At 39.9% G+C, this 19,674-nt stretch overlaps 1 protein-coding gene across 13 annotated transcripts in view; it reads left to right on the top strand.

The window, feature by feature from the left end:
* Window positions 1-19,674, top strand: part of ZMYM2 (zinc finger MYM-type containing 2) — a 185,597-nt gene that overhangs the window by 129,776 nt on the left and 36,147 nt on the right. For all 13 annotated transcript variants that reach the window (XM_034758789.1, XM_034758797.1, XM_034758798.1 and 10 more), the window contains 2 exons: window positions 12,119-12,291; window positions 18,283-18,448. In XM_034758789.1, the coding sequence (XP_034614680.1) occupies window positions 12,119-12,291; window positions 18,283-18,448 (339 nt within the window). The remainder of the gene's footprint in view (window positions 1-12,118; window positions 12,292-18,282; window positions 18,449-19,674) is intronic.

Genomic DNA, 19,674 nt, shown 5'->3' with positions numbered 1-19,674 from the left:
TGGCCCAATCAGTACACAGCTGCGGCCCATGTTACATTCTCAGGGCCATATATATATATATATATATATAATTGTGTGGCTGCAGTCCACATAACACAGAGAGAGCCGCATATTTGGCCCACAATGGTAAATAGGTTGAGAATCACTGATCTATACAGTAGAAGTCTGGGATCCATGAGGGAATCGCATTGATCCTCCTCTCCTAGCCAATACCAGCCAGTTCTATCAGAATTTGCAGAGAAGGAAGTGATGGAGCCAGTTCTGACTGGCATGGCATATTGTTGTCCTCTCCAGATGAGGCAATTGCTCCTTCATAATCCTGTTCACCCATCGACCACAAACTGTACCCATTGTTGCAGAGGGTGGCTTCACATACCTCTTGAAGAGGTCAAAGACGCATAATAGGCCTATTGGACATCCTCTGGCCCTTTGAGGGTGGCCCTTCTAGTTAATCAAGCCAACCTGGAACCTACCAGATTGGTGTGGCACAAGCATGGCTCTTGTATCTCTATATGAAAAAGAGCTGACATAAGGTATTTCATACTAGCTAAAGGGGCTGAGTTCTTATTCACCCATCTGGCGCCCAACTCCTTAGTAGTGAAAGTGGCTACAGAAAGATCCAGGGCACAATACTCCAAGACTACACTAACTGATAAGTTGCTAAACGCCCCAGACTTTTGTATAGGAAAGTATTCTCATCGGTTAGTTTCCAATTCAGAGTTGCTAACAATCCAGCATTGTTAGCAAAATATGATTTATTTTAATTATACCAAATTTACAGAGTTTAAAGACAAACTTTGGCAGGAAGACCGGGCCAGTCCCAAGCCTTCATTGAAAAAGGTTTGCAAGTGGCCAGAGATCACTTCAAGTGGCGGTTGACACATCTGATATTGCCTCTAGAGCCATTGCAATAGCTACAGTCAAGAGGGGTATGTCATAGTCACAATCTTTGGGATTCCCCTGAGAGGTCCAGAGTTCCATCTAGGACTTTCCGTTTGAGTCTAACCTTTTTAATGCAAAGACTGATTGCATTCTCTAAAAGACTCCAAAACAGCCTTGTGTTCCTTAGGGATTAATACCTGTGCCTTGAAGAGGAAACATAAGCAACCCTATAGACCCAGACCACTTCCTTAAGCATTCTATCATCAGTGGTTATATGAACTCCTATATAAGAGGCAAAGGATTCAAAGCCCCACATATGCGGCTTCCTGTGCTTCTACAACCACTGCACAACCTCAACCACCACCCCAAGGGGTAACAATCACTCAAGATTTCTCAGATCAGAGTGGCTTGCTAGACCTGTTGTCAGACTAGTCTTTCCTAAGTCACTTTTGCTCAAAGCCCTAACTACCCATCCCTTTGAATGGTTAAGTTGCACCATTTTTAACTCAAAACGTGCTGCTTGGTCAGTATCCTGTTTTCAGACAAGTCTTGGTATTAGCTGCTCTATCCATGCAGGAACCACATGGCGTGTTCTATGATGACAAGGTGGTTCAAACGAGCCCAGAATTTTTCATATCAAAAGTGATTTGTCTTTTCATGTTTCCTGGGAAGTAATCTTCCCACCAATGTGTCCAAAGCCACAGCATCCTACTGAAAAGCTGTAGCATAATCTGGAGGTACATGAGCTGCCTCAAGCACACTAATGGACAAGATGATCAGGTTCCTTGTTTATGTCCTGTCCCCTGAAGTGCCAAGGACTTCCAGCATCCAGATGGATTGTTATGTTTTGTGGAGGCATATAAATTGTTGGGTGAACCTATCCCTGAAGGAATCAGAGCCCACATTACAAGATCACTAGCTACATTGTGGGCAGAAAAAGTGTAGGAACATCTAGGAATAAAGAATGTAGGCCATACTTGCATAATGGGAGACTCTATCCTGGGAAGCAGTGACTATGAAAGACTTGGGGGACCTGGTGGATAATCAGCTGAACATGATCTCCCAGTGCAATGCTGTAGCGAAAAAGGCTGTGCGCGAATAGGGGAGTAGGAGTAGAGAGGTTGTTTTGCCTCTGTATTTGGCACTGGTGCGACTGATACTGGAATACTGTGTCCAATTCCTGTGTCCGTAGTTCGTGAAGGATGCTGATAAATCAGAGAGAGTTCAGAGAAGAGTCATGAGAATGATTAAAGAATTAGCCTCATGATGATGATGTTCGTCCATCGTTATCGATGAAGACCTCAACAACTCATTCTGTCGATGACCGAGCTCTGTGTGTCCGAAGATGACTGATCAGTCCAATTCGGGCGTAGAACGTCCTATCACACGTCAGGCAGACATGTAATGGCACTGTCGATGATGTACGAGCAGCTCTGGACTTGCGCAGCTCACGCTTTTTTTCAGCCTCAGCAATACGCCTCGCCTCAGAGGTATTACTGCCTGTGTGAATGAGGCTGCGCCATGCTGGACGGTTCAGTGCGAAGGTTTCCCATGTGGCGGTGTTGATCTCGAAGGACTTCAAAGAGGTCTTCGGCGTGTTCTTGAACCGCTTCTTTTGTCCTCCATGGGAGCGCTTTCCCTGAGTGAGTTCTCCGTAGAAGAGCTGTTTAGGAATGCGTTCGTCTGACATTCTCGCGACATGTCCGGCCCACCTGGTCTGGGCTCTCATCAGCAATGTGTGAACTGACGGCAGACTGGCTCTAGTAAGGATGTCAGTATCGGGCACTTTGTCCTGCCATCTGATTTTTAGAAGCTTTCGCAGACAGGAAATGGGGAAGTGATTGAGCCTGCGTGCATGACTCCGTTAGACAGTCCACGTCTCGCAGGCGTACAGCAGAGTTGGAAGCACCACTGCTCGGTAGACCTTCAGCTTCGTTGGTAGGCTGATCCTTTGACGTTCCCAAACGTTGGAGCGCAATCAGCCAAATGCAGAGCTGGCTTTAGCAATTCTGCAGTTTACTTCATCATCGATTGACACTGCTCAGGAAAGGGTACTGCCCAGGTACGTGAAGTGGTCCACTTTCTGAAGTCTCTGTCCATTTACAGTGATGGACGGTTCTGAGTATGGAGCGTGGGGAGCTGGCTGGTGCATGACCTCAGTCTTCTTGGTATTAATAGTGAGACCGAAGTTGTTCCATGCAGTTGAAAACTTGTCCATACTGGCTTGCATTTCTGGCTCTGTACTAGCATTCAGAGCACAATCATCGGCAAAGAGAAAGTCTCGAAGTACAGTTTTCTTCACCTTGGTGATGGCACGCAGTCGCCTCAGATTGAATAGTTTCCTGTCAGTTCTATACTTCAGGCCTACTCCTTCAGTGCAGTCTTGAAAGGCATCAGTCAAAGTGGCAGAGAATATCATGCTGAACAAAGTGGGTGCTAAAACACACGCTTGACGCCGCTGGTGATTGGGAATGTTTCACTGTTTCAGATGTTTCACTGTCATCCAGGACACGAGCCATCATACCGTAATGAAATTGACGTACCATTCATATAAATCTGTCTGGACAGCCAAATTTCGACATGATCCTCCACAGGCCCTGACGACTGACAAAGTCAAATGCTTTCGTGAGGTCCACAAAAGTTGTGTAGAATTCACGAGTCTGCTCTTGACATTTCTCCTGTAGCTGACGCACAGCGAAGATCATGTCAATAGTCCCACGTCCCTTGCGGAAGCCACACTGTGATTCTGGCAGTAAGCCCTTCTCCAGGTGAGTGATCAATCGGTTCAACAGAACCTGTGCAAGAACTTTCCCTGCTGTAGAAAGCAGCGAGATTCCACGGTGATTGTCGCATACCTGGCTATCGCCCTTCCTCTTATAGAGGTGCAAGATGGATGCCTCATAGTGATAGACTGAAGGCATTTACTTTCAAGGGGAGATTTGTCTACTTCAATCTGTTTCTTTATCCTGTCTTACTTAATGTTCACTGCTTGCTTCTTCCCGTGAGTCTTATAATTGTGGGAGATGTTGAGGTACAGAATGGAAAATTTCTTATCTGATAAATTCCTTTCTGCTAGCAGCATCTCCCACATTTCTACCCTCCTCGGTGTGATTTCAGTAGTTAAGGGACAATATTTATTTGTGTACGGTTTGTGGGCCAATTAACGTGCTGCGCATAGGTCCTAGCTGGCATTGATATTATTGTTATCAATCATATTATGATGGTTTCTACGCAGCTTTGGAATTACTCATCTGGTAGAAAGCTGGAGAAGGGGGTATGTGGCCAGCACAGTCTATGCTGGAATGCTGAAATGCTTCTGGAATTGCAGGGGGGAGGGGAACAGCCCCACATGTCACAGATTTGTAGGAGAGACTGCTAGCAGAAAAGAAATAATCAGGTAAGAAACTTTCCACGACTGAACAGTTGATTAGTAAATTATGAATATACACACTGACATCTTCAGGGATAATGCATTGGATTTATTTCTATTGAAGAGTATATTTTCTAAACCAAACTAGTTAAAAGTGACGTATCCCATTTTTAAGGAAGAGGAATTATGTATTTAAAGTAACTCAGGTATTTGTAATTATTGTTTAATTGTCTCTAAATCATATCATATTTCCATAATCTCTTCTATAGGTTCTGCTCTCTAATCCTTTTAACGCAAACATAGCTGCATAGAAGGCAGTTACTATCTCCAATATTTTTAGTGATACCCCTTGTATATAGTATTTTTGGCGACAGCATCACTTCAAGATCATGTCTAATTTATTTGCAAGCAGTGTTCTAAATTCTTCATTGCGTAACTGTGTTCTAAGCAAGCTGCCTGTTTCACATTTTTGCCGGGTATTAGAATTCCGTGATTATTTAATTTTTTTCCAAGATGCTGAGCACCTGCAGTTCCCGTTGACTTCAGTGAGATTTATTTGTGCTCAGCACTTCTAAAAATTGTGCCAACAGCATATTACATGTGCTGATAGAAACTAAATCTTTCTATTGTGTTTGCCTGTGTCCTTAAACTCCCAAGATTTTCTATAATCCATCTCAGATTAACTTGATTGCCTTTTAGTTAGAATAAAAAAGTGATTATGTATCTGTACTGTATTTGGCATTCAGTGAATATACAGCATATTTGGATTTTAGTGAAGCATTTGATACTTGTTAGAATATAAATCAGGGATCGGCAACCTTTGGCACATGGTTCACCAGGATAAGCACCCTGCAGCATCCGCAGGTTCGGCCGATTGCGGCTCCCACTGGCCGCGGTTCGCTGCTCCAGGCCAATGAGGGCGGCGAGAAGCAGCGTGGGCCGAGGGAAGTGCTGGCCGCCGCTCCCTCCACCCCCCCCCTCCATTGGCCTGGAGCGGCGAACCACGGCCAGTGGGAGCCACGATCCCAGTGATATAGATATTCAGGCCTGCCTGTAAAGGCCTATACTTTAAGAACTTACGTGTATTTTTATCACTTAGCTAGTTATAGAGGATTAAAACAAAGAATCAAAATCATACTTCTACCTGTTTATGGGCCGTCTCTCACTGTGACAGTCTGAGGCCTTGTTCTTAGGCTAAGGCCTTTGGCTAAGCAGCAGGGGCAGACATAAGCTGGGAAGCGAACGGTCACATCCTCGCATTCCAAACCAGTCACATTGAAAGAAGGTGCTATTGGGCTGTTAGGAAGACGATCCTGTCCTGATGGCGCCCATCACCACCAGATAAAGAAACAAATCTTAAGATGGTTAAAGAAAACTTAGTTTGATAGCTTCCTGTTGGGCAGAAATCACTTACCCGTGGTTGTGGTTGTGAAACCCTCATTTCTGTATTGTTTTATCTTTATGGCCCCTACTTTTCTATTGTTAATCTATCTGATTGTTTCTGTCTGCTGTTTAATTAATTTTGCTAGGTGTAACTTAATTAGGGTTTTGGTATATAATTGGTTAGAGAATTATGTTACAATATGTTAGGATTGGTTACTTAAATTTCAGTAAAATGATTGGTTTTAAGGTATAGCTGAGAATATTACTATATAAACTGGGGTCAAACAGGAATTGGAGGGAACAGAAAATTGGGATCATGTTTGCTAAGGGGGGAAATGGGGAACAGGGACACAGGCAAGGCTCTGCGGCGTCAGAGCTGGGAAGGGGCACACGGGGTAAATGCTCTGCAGAGCTGGGAATGGCGCACTGGGGAACAGACTCTATCGGCCTATAGAGATAAGCCCGGCTGCTGTGAAGGGCTTCAGAATATGCTTGCTTGGAAACTAACATTGCATTGTCTGTACTTCAGACTTCTGATATTGTACTGTTTGCTGTCTGCGTGACAAGAACCAGGGAAGTGGGAGAGTGAAGGGAAAGCCCTCTAACAATACTGTTTAATGAAATCATAATATCTCAAAAATAAATCAGTTTATCTTGGGTAGAAACATTGTGGATTTGAGTGTCTTATCACAGTATGAATATAGTCTAAAAGACCCACAGCACAGATGCAGCTGGCCTGGGTCAGCTGACTTGGGCTCACAGGGCTCAGATTCCAGGGCTATAAAATTGCATTGTAGACATCTGGGCTTGGGCTGGAGTTCAGGCTCCAGCACAGTCCTCTGTTGCAGGTTCTCAGAATCCAGGCTCCAGCCTGAGCCCAAATGTCTACACTGCAGTTTAATAGCCCCTCAGTCTGAGCCCAAGTCAGCTGACCTGGGCCAGCCATGAGTCTTTTATTGCAGTGTAGAAATACCTTTAATGACTCATTAAATAAAAGATAATGATAAATGGTAATGTATCAAAATTGGTGGAAGTGCCATAAAATGTGGTTGTACTCTGTAAACTGACTATAAAAATGGAATTGTGGGGCCCCTATTTACCTCTTAATGACTTCAAAATCAGGGCTCTAAGAGAGAACCATGTGATCCAATGTCACCAAGTCATACCACAATGCACAACCGTAACGCAGTCATCCAATGTAATATTGTTTAATAATTATGTTATAATAGCATTTCCACATTATGCACCAGAGAAAACACATTTTATTACTATATTCAAAATTTCTTGACTTACTATAAGCACAAAGTTCTGCTGTTTACTACGAGGCACTATGAGGCACTAAAGGTCTCCGGATAGTTGTGTTCTAATTCCAGTGCTGCCACTGGCCTGTTGTGTGATCGTGGGCAAATCACTTTGCCTTTGTGCCACATTTTCCCCTTTAAGTAAAATGAGGTTAATGATACTGACCTCCTCGTAAAGCTCTTGAGATCAACTGATGAAAAAACTCAGTAAAAAAATGTATTCCGGAGCCATTGACTCCATCTCTTGGTTAATTTTTGCCACAGAACAGTGCCCCTGTGGTATTGAAAAATAACCTGAAAAATTTGAACTGGCTGTAGACCAATGCAATGTTTTCCTGTGTCTACGAATGGTCTGAACAGTGTGATAGATGTGAATTTTCAATCATCCCAATGGATTGTTAACTTTGGAGTTTGTGAAGATGACCATTTCATTGTTAATGTTAACTATTTTAGTGTTGATCATTCTGGCAGTTACATGCAGCTAATGCATTTATACAGCAATCCCAAACTGCCACCTTTGCTTCCCCAGGTGTCAAAAGCCCAAATGTCCCCAACTCAGCTGCCAAAACCTTCAGCTTCCCATGACAACTTTTATGATGCATTTATTCCTTGTCAGGACAGAAATCTGTGGCATATTGAAAACTGAAAATGTGGGGACAGCATAAAAGGTAGAATTTAATATAAAAATAAACAACATAATGGCTGTTGTCTTAGTCTTTTTCATATTTAAAACATTAAAAGCCTCCTTTTAATTGAAATGAAGACAGAATTTTCTAGTCTGTTGCACCAGATGACTGAAGAATCCAGGTCCAGCATGCTGTTAGAGTACTTGGAGCTGTGGCTACATTATTCAAAAAAATCTAAAGTACTATAGCATAATAAACAAAACCATATAACAATTTTGTTGTTAATTCATATATTCATACAGTTTCATGTGTATACTGATAATTATATGACAAAATAACCAGTTGCCAGCTTTGAGTTCAGATTATGTATTGCAATGTGATTTTCAGTTCTTGGTTCTGTGTGTTGAGTGACAGTACTGTTAGACTGAAAATGAATGGGTTACATAGATTACACTGCTCTACAGCCAAAATGCTTCTGAAATAAATGTAGCCAAACTTTACTAATTCTGGGTCACTGAGAACGAAAATGATGCTTAAAATTGTTGATTGGCTCTAGTTTTCAAGATATGCTATTGGGTCAGTATATACGACCCTTGACTTGGGAATGGCGGTGGATAAGTGAGTTATAAAGGGAAGGGATCTCAATTTAAACCAGAAATGACTAAAATACATCTTTGACTGGATCTATGAATAAATCTATGACTGGGTTTGGACAGTACTTGCTTTTTAGGCAAAACAATGAATGATGCAATCTGAAGCTGGTATTGCGTCATACATGATATGAATTGCATCATGTTATTCCTAGAAGTCATGGATGATAGAGTCATAACGAAGCTTACATCACTCTGCTGAACAAATTGCCCTATATCGGCTCTAGAAATCATACAGTGTCGTGCTCTCTTATTTGTCAGTGTTTGATTTTGCAAAGGGACACATTTCTGTTTAGTCAAAGTGAGCAGAGATGCCTCATACTTGTGTGAACAGTGCAGATAACTTCTGCTATGTTTGTGGTGAAGTGACTTTTGCATCACAAAAGCACAGTATAACCACTATGGTTAAGAGAGCCTATCACCTTTAGTTTGGCTGCAAAATTGGAGAGCAGGACAAGAGGTGGGCCCCACACATATGCTGCAACACTTGTGCAACAAATCTTCGCCAGTGGTTGAACAGGAAAAGGAAACCTCTGCCTTTTGCAGTGCCAGTGATTTGGAGAGAGCCAACAGATCATACCAGCAATTGTTACTTCTGCATGGCGCCTCCAGTTGGGAAAGGTGTGTCAAAGAAGAAAAAGTGGACTGTGCATTATCCAAACATTCCATCAGCTATACGCCCAGTACCTCACGGCGGAGTACTGCCAGTTCCTGATGCACCAGAATCATTCTCACTTGAGTCAGACGAGGAAGAGGATGAAACTTCTTGTCCTGAACCATCAATGTCACAGGACCCACATTTTCTCCCATCCTCCTCCTCCGAACCACACCTCATAACCCAAGGTGAACTGAATGACCTTGTCAGGGATTTGGAACTACCTAAGAGTAAGGCAGAGCTGTTGGGCTCTAGACTACAGCAGTGGAATCTCCTGGCAGGTGATGTTAGGGTTTCAATGTTCCGTGACTGTCAAAAGGATCTTGTTCCATTCTTCTTCATGGAAGGTGATCTTGTAGCCTGCAACAACATTGATGGTGTGATGGCAGCCCTCAACATCGTTCACGATCCAGATGAGTGGAGACTGTTCGTCGATTCATCAAAGACGAGTCTTAAAGCTGTTTTACTGCATAATGGCAATGTTTTGCCATCAATTCCAGTTGGTCATGCAGTCCCTATGGCAACATGAAACAACTTTTGAGGTGCATAAACTATGACCAACATCAGTGGCAGCTTTGTGGCGATTTGAAGGTTGTTGCTCTCTTGCTTGGTCTGCAGATTGGCTACACAAAGTACTGCTGTTTTCTCTGCGAATGGGATAGTCGTGCAAGAGATTCCCACTACATCAAGAAAGATTGGCCACTCTGACAGTCGTCTTAGCCTGGGAGGAAAAGTGTTCGGCATCCACCACTTGTTGAATCAAGGAAGATTTTGTTACCACCCTTACACATCAAGCTGGGTCTGATGAAGAACTTTGTCAAGGCCATTGACAAAACACAAGCAGCTTTCTAGTATCTCTGTGGAAAATTTCCAAGGTTAAGTGAAGCTAAGATAAAGGAAGGTGTCTTTGTTGGTCTTCAGATTCGTGAACTTCTTCGAGATGATGCATTTGACCACGCACTGCGTGGCAAGGAAAAGACGGCATGGAAAGCCTTCCAGTTAGTGGCAATAAATTTTCTCAGAAACAACAAGGCAGACAACTACAGGTTGTTGGTGGAAAACCTCCTCAAGGCACAAAAGCCTTGGTTGCAACATATCACTAAAGATACATTTTTTGCGCACTCATCTAGATTTTTTTTTTTCCACTGAACTCGGAGCAGTGAGCGACGAGCATGGCAAGCGATTTCACCAGGACATTGTGACAATGGAGAAACGCTATCAGGGCAAATGGAGCCAATCAATGCTTGCAGACTATTGCTGGACAGTGACAAGAGATGCTCCATTTAATGAATACAAGAGGCAAGCCAAGAAGCGCCGAGTAGACACTGAATAGGACTAAACTATGTACATAGTTTTTTGCCTTTTGTTTCATAATAAATTTTATTTATATAACCCTTTTGCTGATTTTTAAAGTGTTACATAAACAGGACAGGTGAAATATTATCATGTAAAGCAACATAAACACATGAAAAGACCTAGGTTTACAATTTATGATTAAAACTCTACTATCTACACTATATATAGACATAAAATGTAAAGACTTAAATATCTGAGAAACAGTAGCCAATCAGTTGTTTTAATTGTCATATTTGAATTCAGCACATCAAAATACATAATAAATAGCACATTTTATCTCTGAAGCAGACGACTTCTCAAAAATTGTAGACCAGTGTTATTGGAGTGTTAATGTGGGTGAGTGTAGTGATGATAGCGAGCTGATGCTTGAAGATCATTATATTGTATAAAGTGTGAATTTTGTTTTAGTCTATGCTTTTCTTTTTATTGTTGGATTCTAAGGAAATGCACCTGAGCAATAGTAACTCTAATGGTATGTCTACACTGTGGTGGTAAACCTGCGGCACTGAGTCTCAGAGCCTGGGTCAGCTGACTCTGGCTTGCGGGGTTTGGGCTGCAGAACTATAAAATTGCAATGTAGGCATTCAGACTTGGGTTGGAACTTTGGACTCTGAGATCCTGTCCCCTCACTGGGTATCAGAGCCTGGGCTCCAATCTGAGCCTTCTACATCTACACTGCAATTTTATAGCCCCACGGTTCAAGCCCCATGAGCCTGAGCTGTCTGACTTGGGCCTGCCGTGGCACTGCTTGTGAGTCTTTTATCATGGTCTAGACCAGTGGTTCCCAAACTGGGGTTCGTGAACCCCTGGGGGTTCACGAAATGTTACAGGGGGTTCTGAGGAAAAAATTCCCTAATGGCGGACAGAGCTGTCCCTATGGACCCCAGACAGCACGGGGCCAGCAGCCCAGAGCCCCTGGACTTCCAAGAGCTAAGCAGATCAAAGCAAGCATATCTATCATACTGAGGAGATTTAAACTTCAAGACTCCTTATAAGAAATGGAAAAGGGAGGTGGATATTTTTTGCTGTTTTTAAAATTAAATAGGCAGGTAGTATTGTTTTTAAAATTATTATGAAGAACAAGTTTAAGCTTTGTTGTAACCTGCGTTGTTTGCCTGGACTACTCAAGACCTGAATGCTTATGTAGGAGGAACTCTTTGAGTTGGCTTCTTAAATACCTTCATGCTGTTTCAAATCTGATACTCCTTGATGAAACATAGGAGCTTTGTCTTATAACAGGCTTATTCAAAGTGATATAAGCTACAGAAGTGAGATCTTGGAAGAGTGTTGCCATTTTCATAATGTAATAAAAATAGTGTAATTATAAATAATAATTAATAGTGTGTAATAAGCATGTCATAAAAACAAATTTTATATTTCCAAGATCACTGCTTTTATAATTTATACTCAGGTAAAGGAGAAAATCCCTGGAAATATTCATTTTTAGGAGGGGGTTCGCGAGACTTGACATTTTATTGAAAAGGGTTCACAGGTTGTTAAAGTTTGGGAACCACTGGTCTAGACATACCCATAGCCAAGGATTTTTGTGGGGGCTTATGTAAAAGGCAAAAACTAAATACAACTCCATGGCTACTTGTGATATTTGAGTTTTTAAATGCTGATAAGCAGCCACAGCGTTACATATTGTGAGATAAGAATACAAAGAATTATATGTAACCTTAAAGTTGTGCAGGGGATATATTCAGGTAAGTTTGATAGTTTAGATAATAGTGTACAGTGTAACCTGAATTTGTCTGAAGCACCAACTTTTTTGCTATTACTGCTGTTTCAGTTTTAATGTATCTTGTAACTTTAACTGATTCTTAAAAAAAAAAAAATCTATAAAAATGACTCTGTTCCTAAGCATTGTTTTAACTTTTAAAACTTTTTTCCAGGATGCAAGCTGCTATATAAACAAGATTTTGCAAGACGGTTAGGATTGAGATGTGTTACTTGTAATTACTGCTCACAACTCTGTAAAAAGGGAGCTACTAAGGAACTTGATGGTGTAATAAGAGATTTCTGCAGTGAAGAGTGCTGTAAAAAATTTCAAGACTGGTACTTCAAGGCAAGTAACTTAGAATTTTTGCCAAGAGCTCCAAAGTGTAAAAAGACAAAATGCACTTGAGGATATTTTCAAGGACAGTCTAGGAAATATGGCTTACTTCAGCACAGCATTTGCAACACAATAATCAAATGTTCTTTCCATCATTTCAGTTTTCTCATAACTTAGAGCAGCATTTCTACCTGTCTGTAACCCAAGTTTCCCTTGCCAAGTGGTTTACTAAAAAAACTAATAAAGAACTGCAATGTTTGTTACTTTACAGTTGCAAAAAAAGCTGCTTCATCCACAATTGATAGAAATACTTTTGCCAATCAAAAATTATTTTAATTTATATTGAAAATGTTAGTAAAAAAAACCATTAATGGTAGCTGACTGGTACCTCAAATAGACTGATGATAAATTAGGTTAACGGAGTTCTTTCTCTTTGTTCCTGTTTTTGCCTGTCCCCTTCTTCCCCTGTTTGTGAACTTCAGAGGCTTTAATTGCTCAGTATTTCCCAATGCAAAGGATGCCAAAGTGGAAAAATGAGACCAAATGGATTTCTTATAAAAGTGTAAAGCAAATGTGATGACTTCTTCTTTTTTTAATTCCCTGGACTTTTAACTACTTTGTCATGCACAACCAGCCAAGATTATGCCTTAAGAGCTTTTGGGAAAGAAGTTAAAGTGAAATTGGACTGGGTTTAACTTGCCATTGGTACCATGGATAAAATATTTGATCTCTGGTGTGAACAGCCTGGAAAACTACTTTGATATACCAAAACAAGAGCTACACTTGTGGATGCAGTGCAAAAAACAAAGGATTACAAAATTCTTCACCTTTCCAAAATTGCCTACACAGCCTGGAAGTAAGGCAATAAAAAACATGAAATATTAAAGGTCCGGGTACAGTCCAGTTATCCAAGATGATAAGCCTTCCAAATAGAACCAAATCTGAAGAGATATTTGATATTTTTGAATGACAGTTTCCAGAGGTTTTACAGCCAAATATTGTACAGTTTTTATTTAGAATAATGTATGTAGGGTACAGTTAGGAATCCTTGAAAGAATACCACTGCAGACTATTGTGTTGATGTTTTTTCCTGTGCTGTCTCCTGTAAAAGATTGAGGCTAAAAACTGTCTGCAGGTTTAAAAAAAGTTACTACAGACATTATTCAATGCATTATATTAATTGGATGAATAAGTTTTTAAACTGAGTGTAAGGAATTCAAATTTATCCCATATAGAAGAAGTGCCTACTTATATGAAAATCTATTGCAGCCCTGCTATACTTGAACCAATTTCTTGGTTGGGCATTCACCTGACTGGCTTAAAATATCCAAACTTCCATGGAGATGGGATTCTGATTTGGGTTTGGGAATTACTTAAACTATTATTTCAGATGCACTTCTATCTGTGTGATAAGAATATGCCTTAGATGGGCCAATAAGTCTGCTTAAAAGAATTGCTGTACTTACTATGATACAAGGAACTGAAATTTTCATTATAGTGGCTTTGCCTTGGTACCGTGGTGTGGCAAAGGCAATGTAATTTAAGCAGCCTTTTTGGTAATTAGATGCTTTCGATAGTATTGTTGGTCTTAAATTTTGTCAGATATTTTTATATTTTGGAATCTTACACTTCTGAGTGAAAATTAGTGTTGTGTAACACTGTTGAATTGTTAATTGTTGCAGTTGCATTGGTTTTTTTATGCTACTTAATGCCTTTTCCTAATTCAGTTATGGTTATAAAGTTTGGTTTTTTTCAGTGGGGAAGACATGCATACATTCACAGGTTTTTGGAAATTCGTGCATCTTGCTGAAAGTTTTTCTCTGCCTACACTTGCCAAATGTCTTTTTTTTTATTAAAATTTTAATTTAAAAAAAGGCCACTGCATGCATCTTTTTTGGGGTTTTTTTGCATTCTACAGTTACATTATATAAATTTTAACTGTTAATTAATATCCTTTCCTAACTAAAGGATAATTTTAAAGATAATTTTAAAATGTAGGAAGAAAGAATGGACAGATGTTGACCCCTTCTCTCCCCCCCGGCCCCCCGATTTGTACTTCATTTGCTGTTTTGTCTTTAAAAAGGTTAAAAGAACAGTTATTTATGGTTGAGTTGTTAGTCTCACTTAAACAATGTCCAATGTTATACTGGAGTTTCAAGAAATTTAAATATATTTAGTTAGTAAAATAAGTAGTAATGACCTAATAATGTTTAATACCAGCATTATGTTAATTAAACAAGAGTTTATTTCCATTTTCTTTGTTGTCTACTTTTTTAAACTGGAAAAATTTCTCATGTGTATTATAATTAGCAGGTTAGGGGCTTCTTAATTTTTACATGAAATTAATGCTCACGAGAGGCCTCAGAATAGCAACCCTGGAGGATAAAATCCTCTCTTCAGATAGCAAGTATGGCAAAGGCAGCTGTATGTCAAGGTCCCCACCCTGTCCAACTCTATCACGAGTCAACCCAGATCTGGAGGTTTGAAGGGTAAGAGTAGCTCAGTCCTCGTCATTCTTTGCTGAGAGACCTACAAGCTTGTCAATGCCAAATGTAGTGATAGCTCTTGCAATATGGATACTTATCTAGTCAGAAAAGTGTGATCTGAATGTGAAGGATTTTGTATCCTGAGGCCAACTCCCTAAATTATTGAATCCCTTTATGCTAATGTATCAGTGTAATTACATCTATTGGTACAAAAGCAGTGGTTTGGATGTAATTCAAAAGAGTAGGTGTGTAGATGAGAAATATAAAAGGTACTTTTACTTAGTTGATTTGTGACAATTGGCCACAGTTCCAATAAAGTAATTTGATTTTACTGTAAAAGAGCACTGGCTGAAAAAACTAAGGATGATAACTTAAAGGGTTTTCCTCAATTCTGAGGGCTAGTCTACACTGGCAACGTGGCCTGTGTAATCACGGCAGAGCACTAGGAGAGAGCTCTCCCAGCGCTCTAAAAAAATCACCTCCACTGAAACTTGCTGCGCTCATTGGGGTGTTTTTTCACACCCCTTAGTGAGAAAGTCGCAGCGCTGTAAAGTGCCAGTGTAGACAAGCCCTACGTTAGAAATAAAAACGGTTTTTCTTTGACTATAGCTTGTGCCCATATTTATAGGGTGACTCAAATTTACCATGGGTTAATGATTGGGCTAATCATGTATAGTGATAACAATGAAGGTATTGAGGGATTATTTCAAATGTTGACTGAGTATACTATACATCACAACTTCTTTGTGTGTGTGGTCTTTCATACAAGCAGTATTATAAAATGCTTTAGAGTTGAATACAGTTTACAGTGTTAAATAAAAGTAGGTAGAAAAATAGGTTGAAAATTTAAGCATAGCTAAGGGAGAAAAGATACACATTGAACTAAGACTTGAAAGGAGTTTGAGAGTTGCAGGGGCAAAAACACATGTAAACTATTCCAGAAGGCAAGATGTCAGAGAGAGGAAGTGAATGTAGCCTGAACGAGGGGCGGCAAAGAGACTGAAGGATCCGAAGCAGTTTGGAACAAGTTCGTGAAGCACATTTGTTTTTTAAAAGAAAAACTGAAAACTATTCTCAAGCCCAGTGAGGACAAGTATAGTTTGAGACTGTGGATAATAATGTGTTTACACTTTATACACGTGAGAAAGCAGACAACAATGTTTTGTACATGCTGGAGTTAGAGAATTGGAAGTTGGGGAGGGAGCTGTGACAATCAAGGCAAGAAGGGAGTCAAGAATAGATAAAGATTTCAGCAGAGGTGGAGCCATGGCTGGGGCATAGACGGACAATATTGGGAAATTGATGATAGGCAGATATGCAAATAGTTGTGGGAATTCCCGGTCAAAGATGCTAATGTTCTAGATAGAGATAGATGGAAGGAAGGGACAGGGGAGAGAGAGGAAACAGAATTGTTTGAGACAACGGTGCAAATGTATTTGGTTCAGGGAAAGGATGTTTTTAAAAGTTTCGAAGGCTATGTGAGATTGAGTAACTAGTGTGAAAGAGATAGCTGAGGTGTAAAGATAAAAGAAGGTAGAAAATCGTGGAGATGAAAATTGAACCTTGAGGAACACTATGGAGAGAGGCATCTTGGGACGAAGTTGGAGCTACTGCCAGAGATGGTATAGCTCGGTAGATAGAAGCAGAAACAAATGTCTCTGCATAAAGTAATTGTGGGGCAGTCCTAGAGGGTAGAATGGTCCATATGTCAAAGATTTCACTGAGGGGGAGAAGAGCAAGGAGGGAGAAATAAATTATCAGCAGAAAGAACACTTCCACTGTGTTTTGCAAGATCTGGTTCCTTATATTTGCAATGAGGAATCAGATGGGGGGAAAGAAAGGTGTGCTACTATCGTCAAGCTCCATCTACAAGTCCAAAGTGGATGGATCTTTCTACTAAACTGATCCGTCAGCTGAGAAGTTAGTGTAATAGTAGCATTAAGAGGTATATGAATTAACACCTGTTGAAGAGAAAAGAAGCAGTTTGCAACTCTCAGAACTAATGTTTCAATCTTTCTGTTGACTCTGGAAGAGAGTGCTTGCATTGTCACATCTAGAAGGGTTAGAAACACTTTTAATGCAAGTATTTTCAAAAACAGATGCCTAAAATTCAATTCCTAAGTCCATAGATAAGCACCTTAATATTTCAAAATCTTGGCTCAAATTTTATGTTCCACAGAAATTCTCACAGGGTCACTAGAGAATGACACCAAGCCGCTAATTCAAGCAGGAGAGACTAAATACTGTACCTGATATACATACACACTATACACATAAACACACACCACTTAGTCTCTTTTGTGCTTTAACTAATTGGCCTGGTGTCATTCCCTCATTACCCTGTGAACACTAATGGTGCAAATTTCAATTCCTCAGCAATCAGATCCTCATATGTAACTTAAGTGCTACATGTCTCTTGACCAATTATCATATCTGTTGCACTGTGTACTGCTTTAAATGGGTTTTCCAGTGTATCTCATTCAACAGATCTATCTGGTTTAAGTACCCTTAAACCTTGTATTTTCCCTCCTCTGTTTTTGGTATCATTTGGCACTTAGGTGTCAACAGATGTGAAGAGCATTGTGGTTATGAGGATTTTCTTGCTTGCTGAGGGACTGCAACTGGCACCGTCAACATTCATATTATAACTTAGTGTGACTGATTCACTTCAATGGAAGCTTTATTTATTAGAAGGGAAACCTATCTTTGGGTGGCATAGATGCCCAAGTAAAGTTGTCATGCTGTCTGATGTAAACATAATATAATGCAAAGCTAAGTGTGGAGACCTACAAGATTCCATTTAGGAGCTTCAGTTATGTGCTAATCATTGGGTTCCTGACCAGAAACATTGAAATGGCAACTTGAGCTTCCTGTTAGATTTGCAAAATATATATTTGTATTGCTCTAAAACTGGTGAAACTTAAATTAAACAATCATATTAATATTTATTATTTATAACAATTTTACTACTACTACTATAGCACAAAGTAGATAAAGACACAAGGTCCCTTCACCAAGGAGCTCACAATATAATTCAAATACAAAACATTGGGCAACAATATTGTTGCTTAATTACTATTTCATTGTGGGTTGGAAAGAATCCTTACGGAGGTCTCAATCTCTGTCCTTCTCTCTTGTTTTGCAGAGTGTTTCAGTGGACTTTGTTAAAAATGGTTCGATGACATATAGATATCTTGCTGAATATGCAGAGATGAGCTAGTTTTATGGACTTAAAAACATGTAAACAAATGACGCCTGTTGATCCTTTTTTCAGTTTTATATAGTTGAAAACCAAATGACTAATGTGTCTATACGTACAGATCAGAAGGTAACACAAATGTTGTGGAACTAGCAAAGTAGCTGTCTCAATTGAAAATGAAATTTAAGTGTTTAAAAGTACTCTAGAATCAATGATAAATAGCCTCATCATTAAGTATCCTTTTAAAATGTAAAATGTTTAGTTCTTTTTCTGAGGTTTCTGTCTTTAAAAAATGTCAAAATCTCCCTTTCTGTTAAGGCTGCCAGGTGTGACTGTTGTAAGTCTCAAGGAACTCTCAAAGAGAAAGTACAGTGGCGTGGAGAAATGAAACATTTCTGTGATCAGCACTGCTTACTGCGTTTCTACTGTCAACAGAATGAACCTAATATGGCAACACAAAAAGGGCCTGAAAATTTGCATTATGGTATGTGATGTTTCAACAGCAGAACTATACATTCATTATTCTGAAAGGACATTTTTTTTTAATTCAGAAATTTCAATTGTGGCTCAATATTTTTCACTCAGATGACATCTACAAGCAATATGAATTTGTATTTACAAAGGAGAGACTTCTGTTAAATGAGAAATCAGAAATTGATGAGATTATATATTTTTCTTGCGATAAATCCTAGAGACACCAGTCCCGTTGTGCTAGACACTGTCCAAACATTTGTTTTACTGTCAGAAATTTGCTTATTGTGCCATTTGTATTGGATTTTTAATGTTAGCTTTTTGTTTTATTGCCTGTTTTGAGAGTGAAAAATTCTGTAATTTGTCAATTATTCTGATTCTGTGGACAGGTATTCAGTACCTTGCATGGGTAGAATTAAACACACAATTTCTGTTTAATGTTAAAGAAAAAAGAGACTAATTCCCAGCGGATCATGCTAAATAATTGCCCTTTACTGTACGTTTGTTCATATAGAAAACTTACTTGTACTACAAGAGTCACAGTTTGAAGGTCAGCTCTGAGGCCAAACACTGGTTAAAGAAACCAAGTAATCTCAAGAGGAGAGGGAATAGTAGAACACACTTACACTCATATTAGCTTCTCTTCAGCTTCAGTGTAATTTTGCATTTAATATGGTGGCTGGGGGGCAGGGAACCCTTTCTTCCTCCCTCACTCCCAGTTTGTCTTTGCTTGTACTTTTGGGTCTTTTCCTTTCCAAGTATCCTTAGATCCTGGGGAGAAGGGGGATACCAGGGATTAGAGGTGAAAACATTAAAAACATGTTTTTCTCACGTGGGAACTCAACTTGCAACATCTTTTTGAATTGCACAATACTCTCTTGCTTTAATACAAGGAGGCAGCTAGATCCTTAGAAAGAGCAGGAAGCTCATGTGCATGTGGAGATCATAGTGATACTTAGGGGCTTGTCTGCACACAGGAATGACACCAGTTTAGTTAAATCAGTTTTTAAATCAATTCATTCAGATTGCTGCAGCATCTTTGTGTGTACACTTTTAAATCTGAGTGGTCACTATTAATTAAGCTCAATTTAAGATAAATTGAAATAAGGTAGTCTTAAACCAGATCGAGAGTGAGCTGACATGGGTATTGCACTGATTTAACTCAGTGGATTTAAAACCTGTAGTTAAAAGGGTGTAATTTCTGTGTGTAGACTGGGCCTAGGACTGAACACAACTGTC

Source organism: Trachemys scripta, chromosome 1 (assembly GCF_013100865.1).
Source record: "Trachemys scripta elegans isolate TJP31775 chromosome 1, CAS_Tse_1.0, whole genome shotgun sequence".
NCBI lineage: Eukaryota > Metazoa > Chordata > Testudines > Emydidae > Trachemys > Trachemys scripta.
Note: the sequence above shows the minus strand (reverse complement) of the source record. Positions and strands in the feature narration are given on the sequence as shown.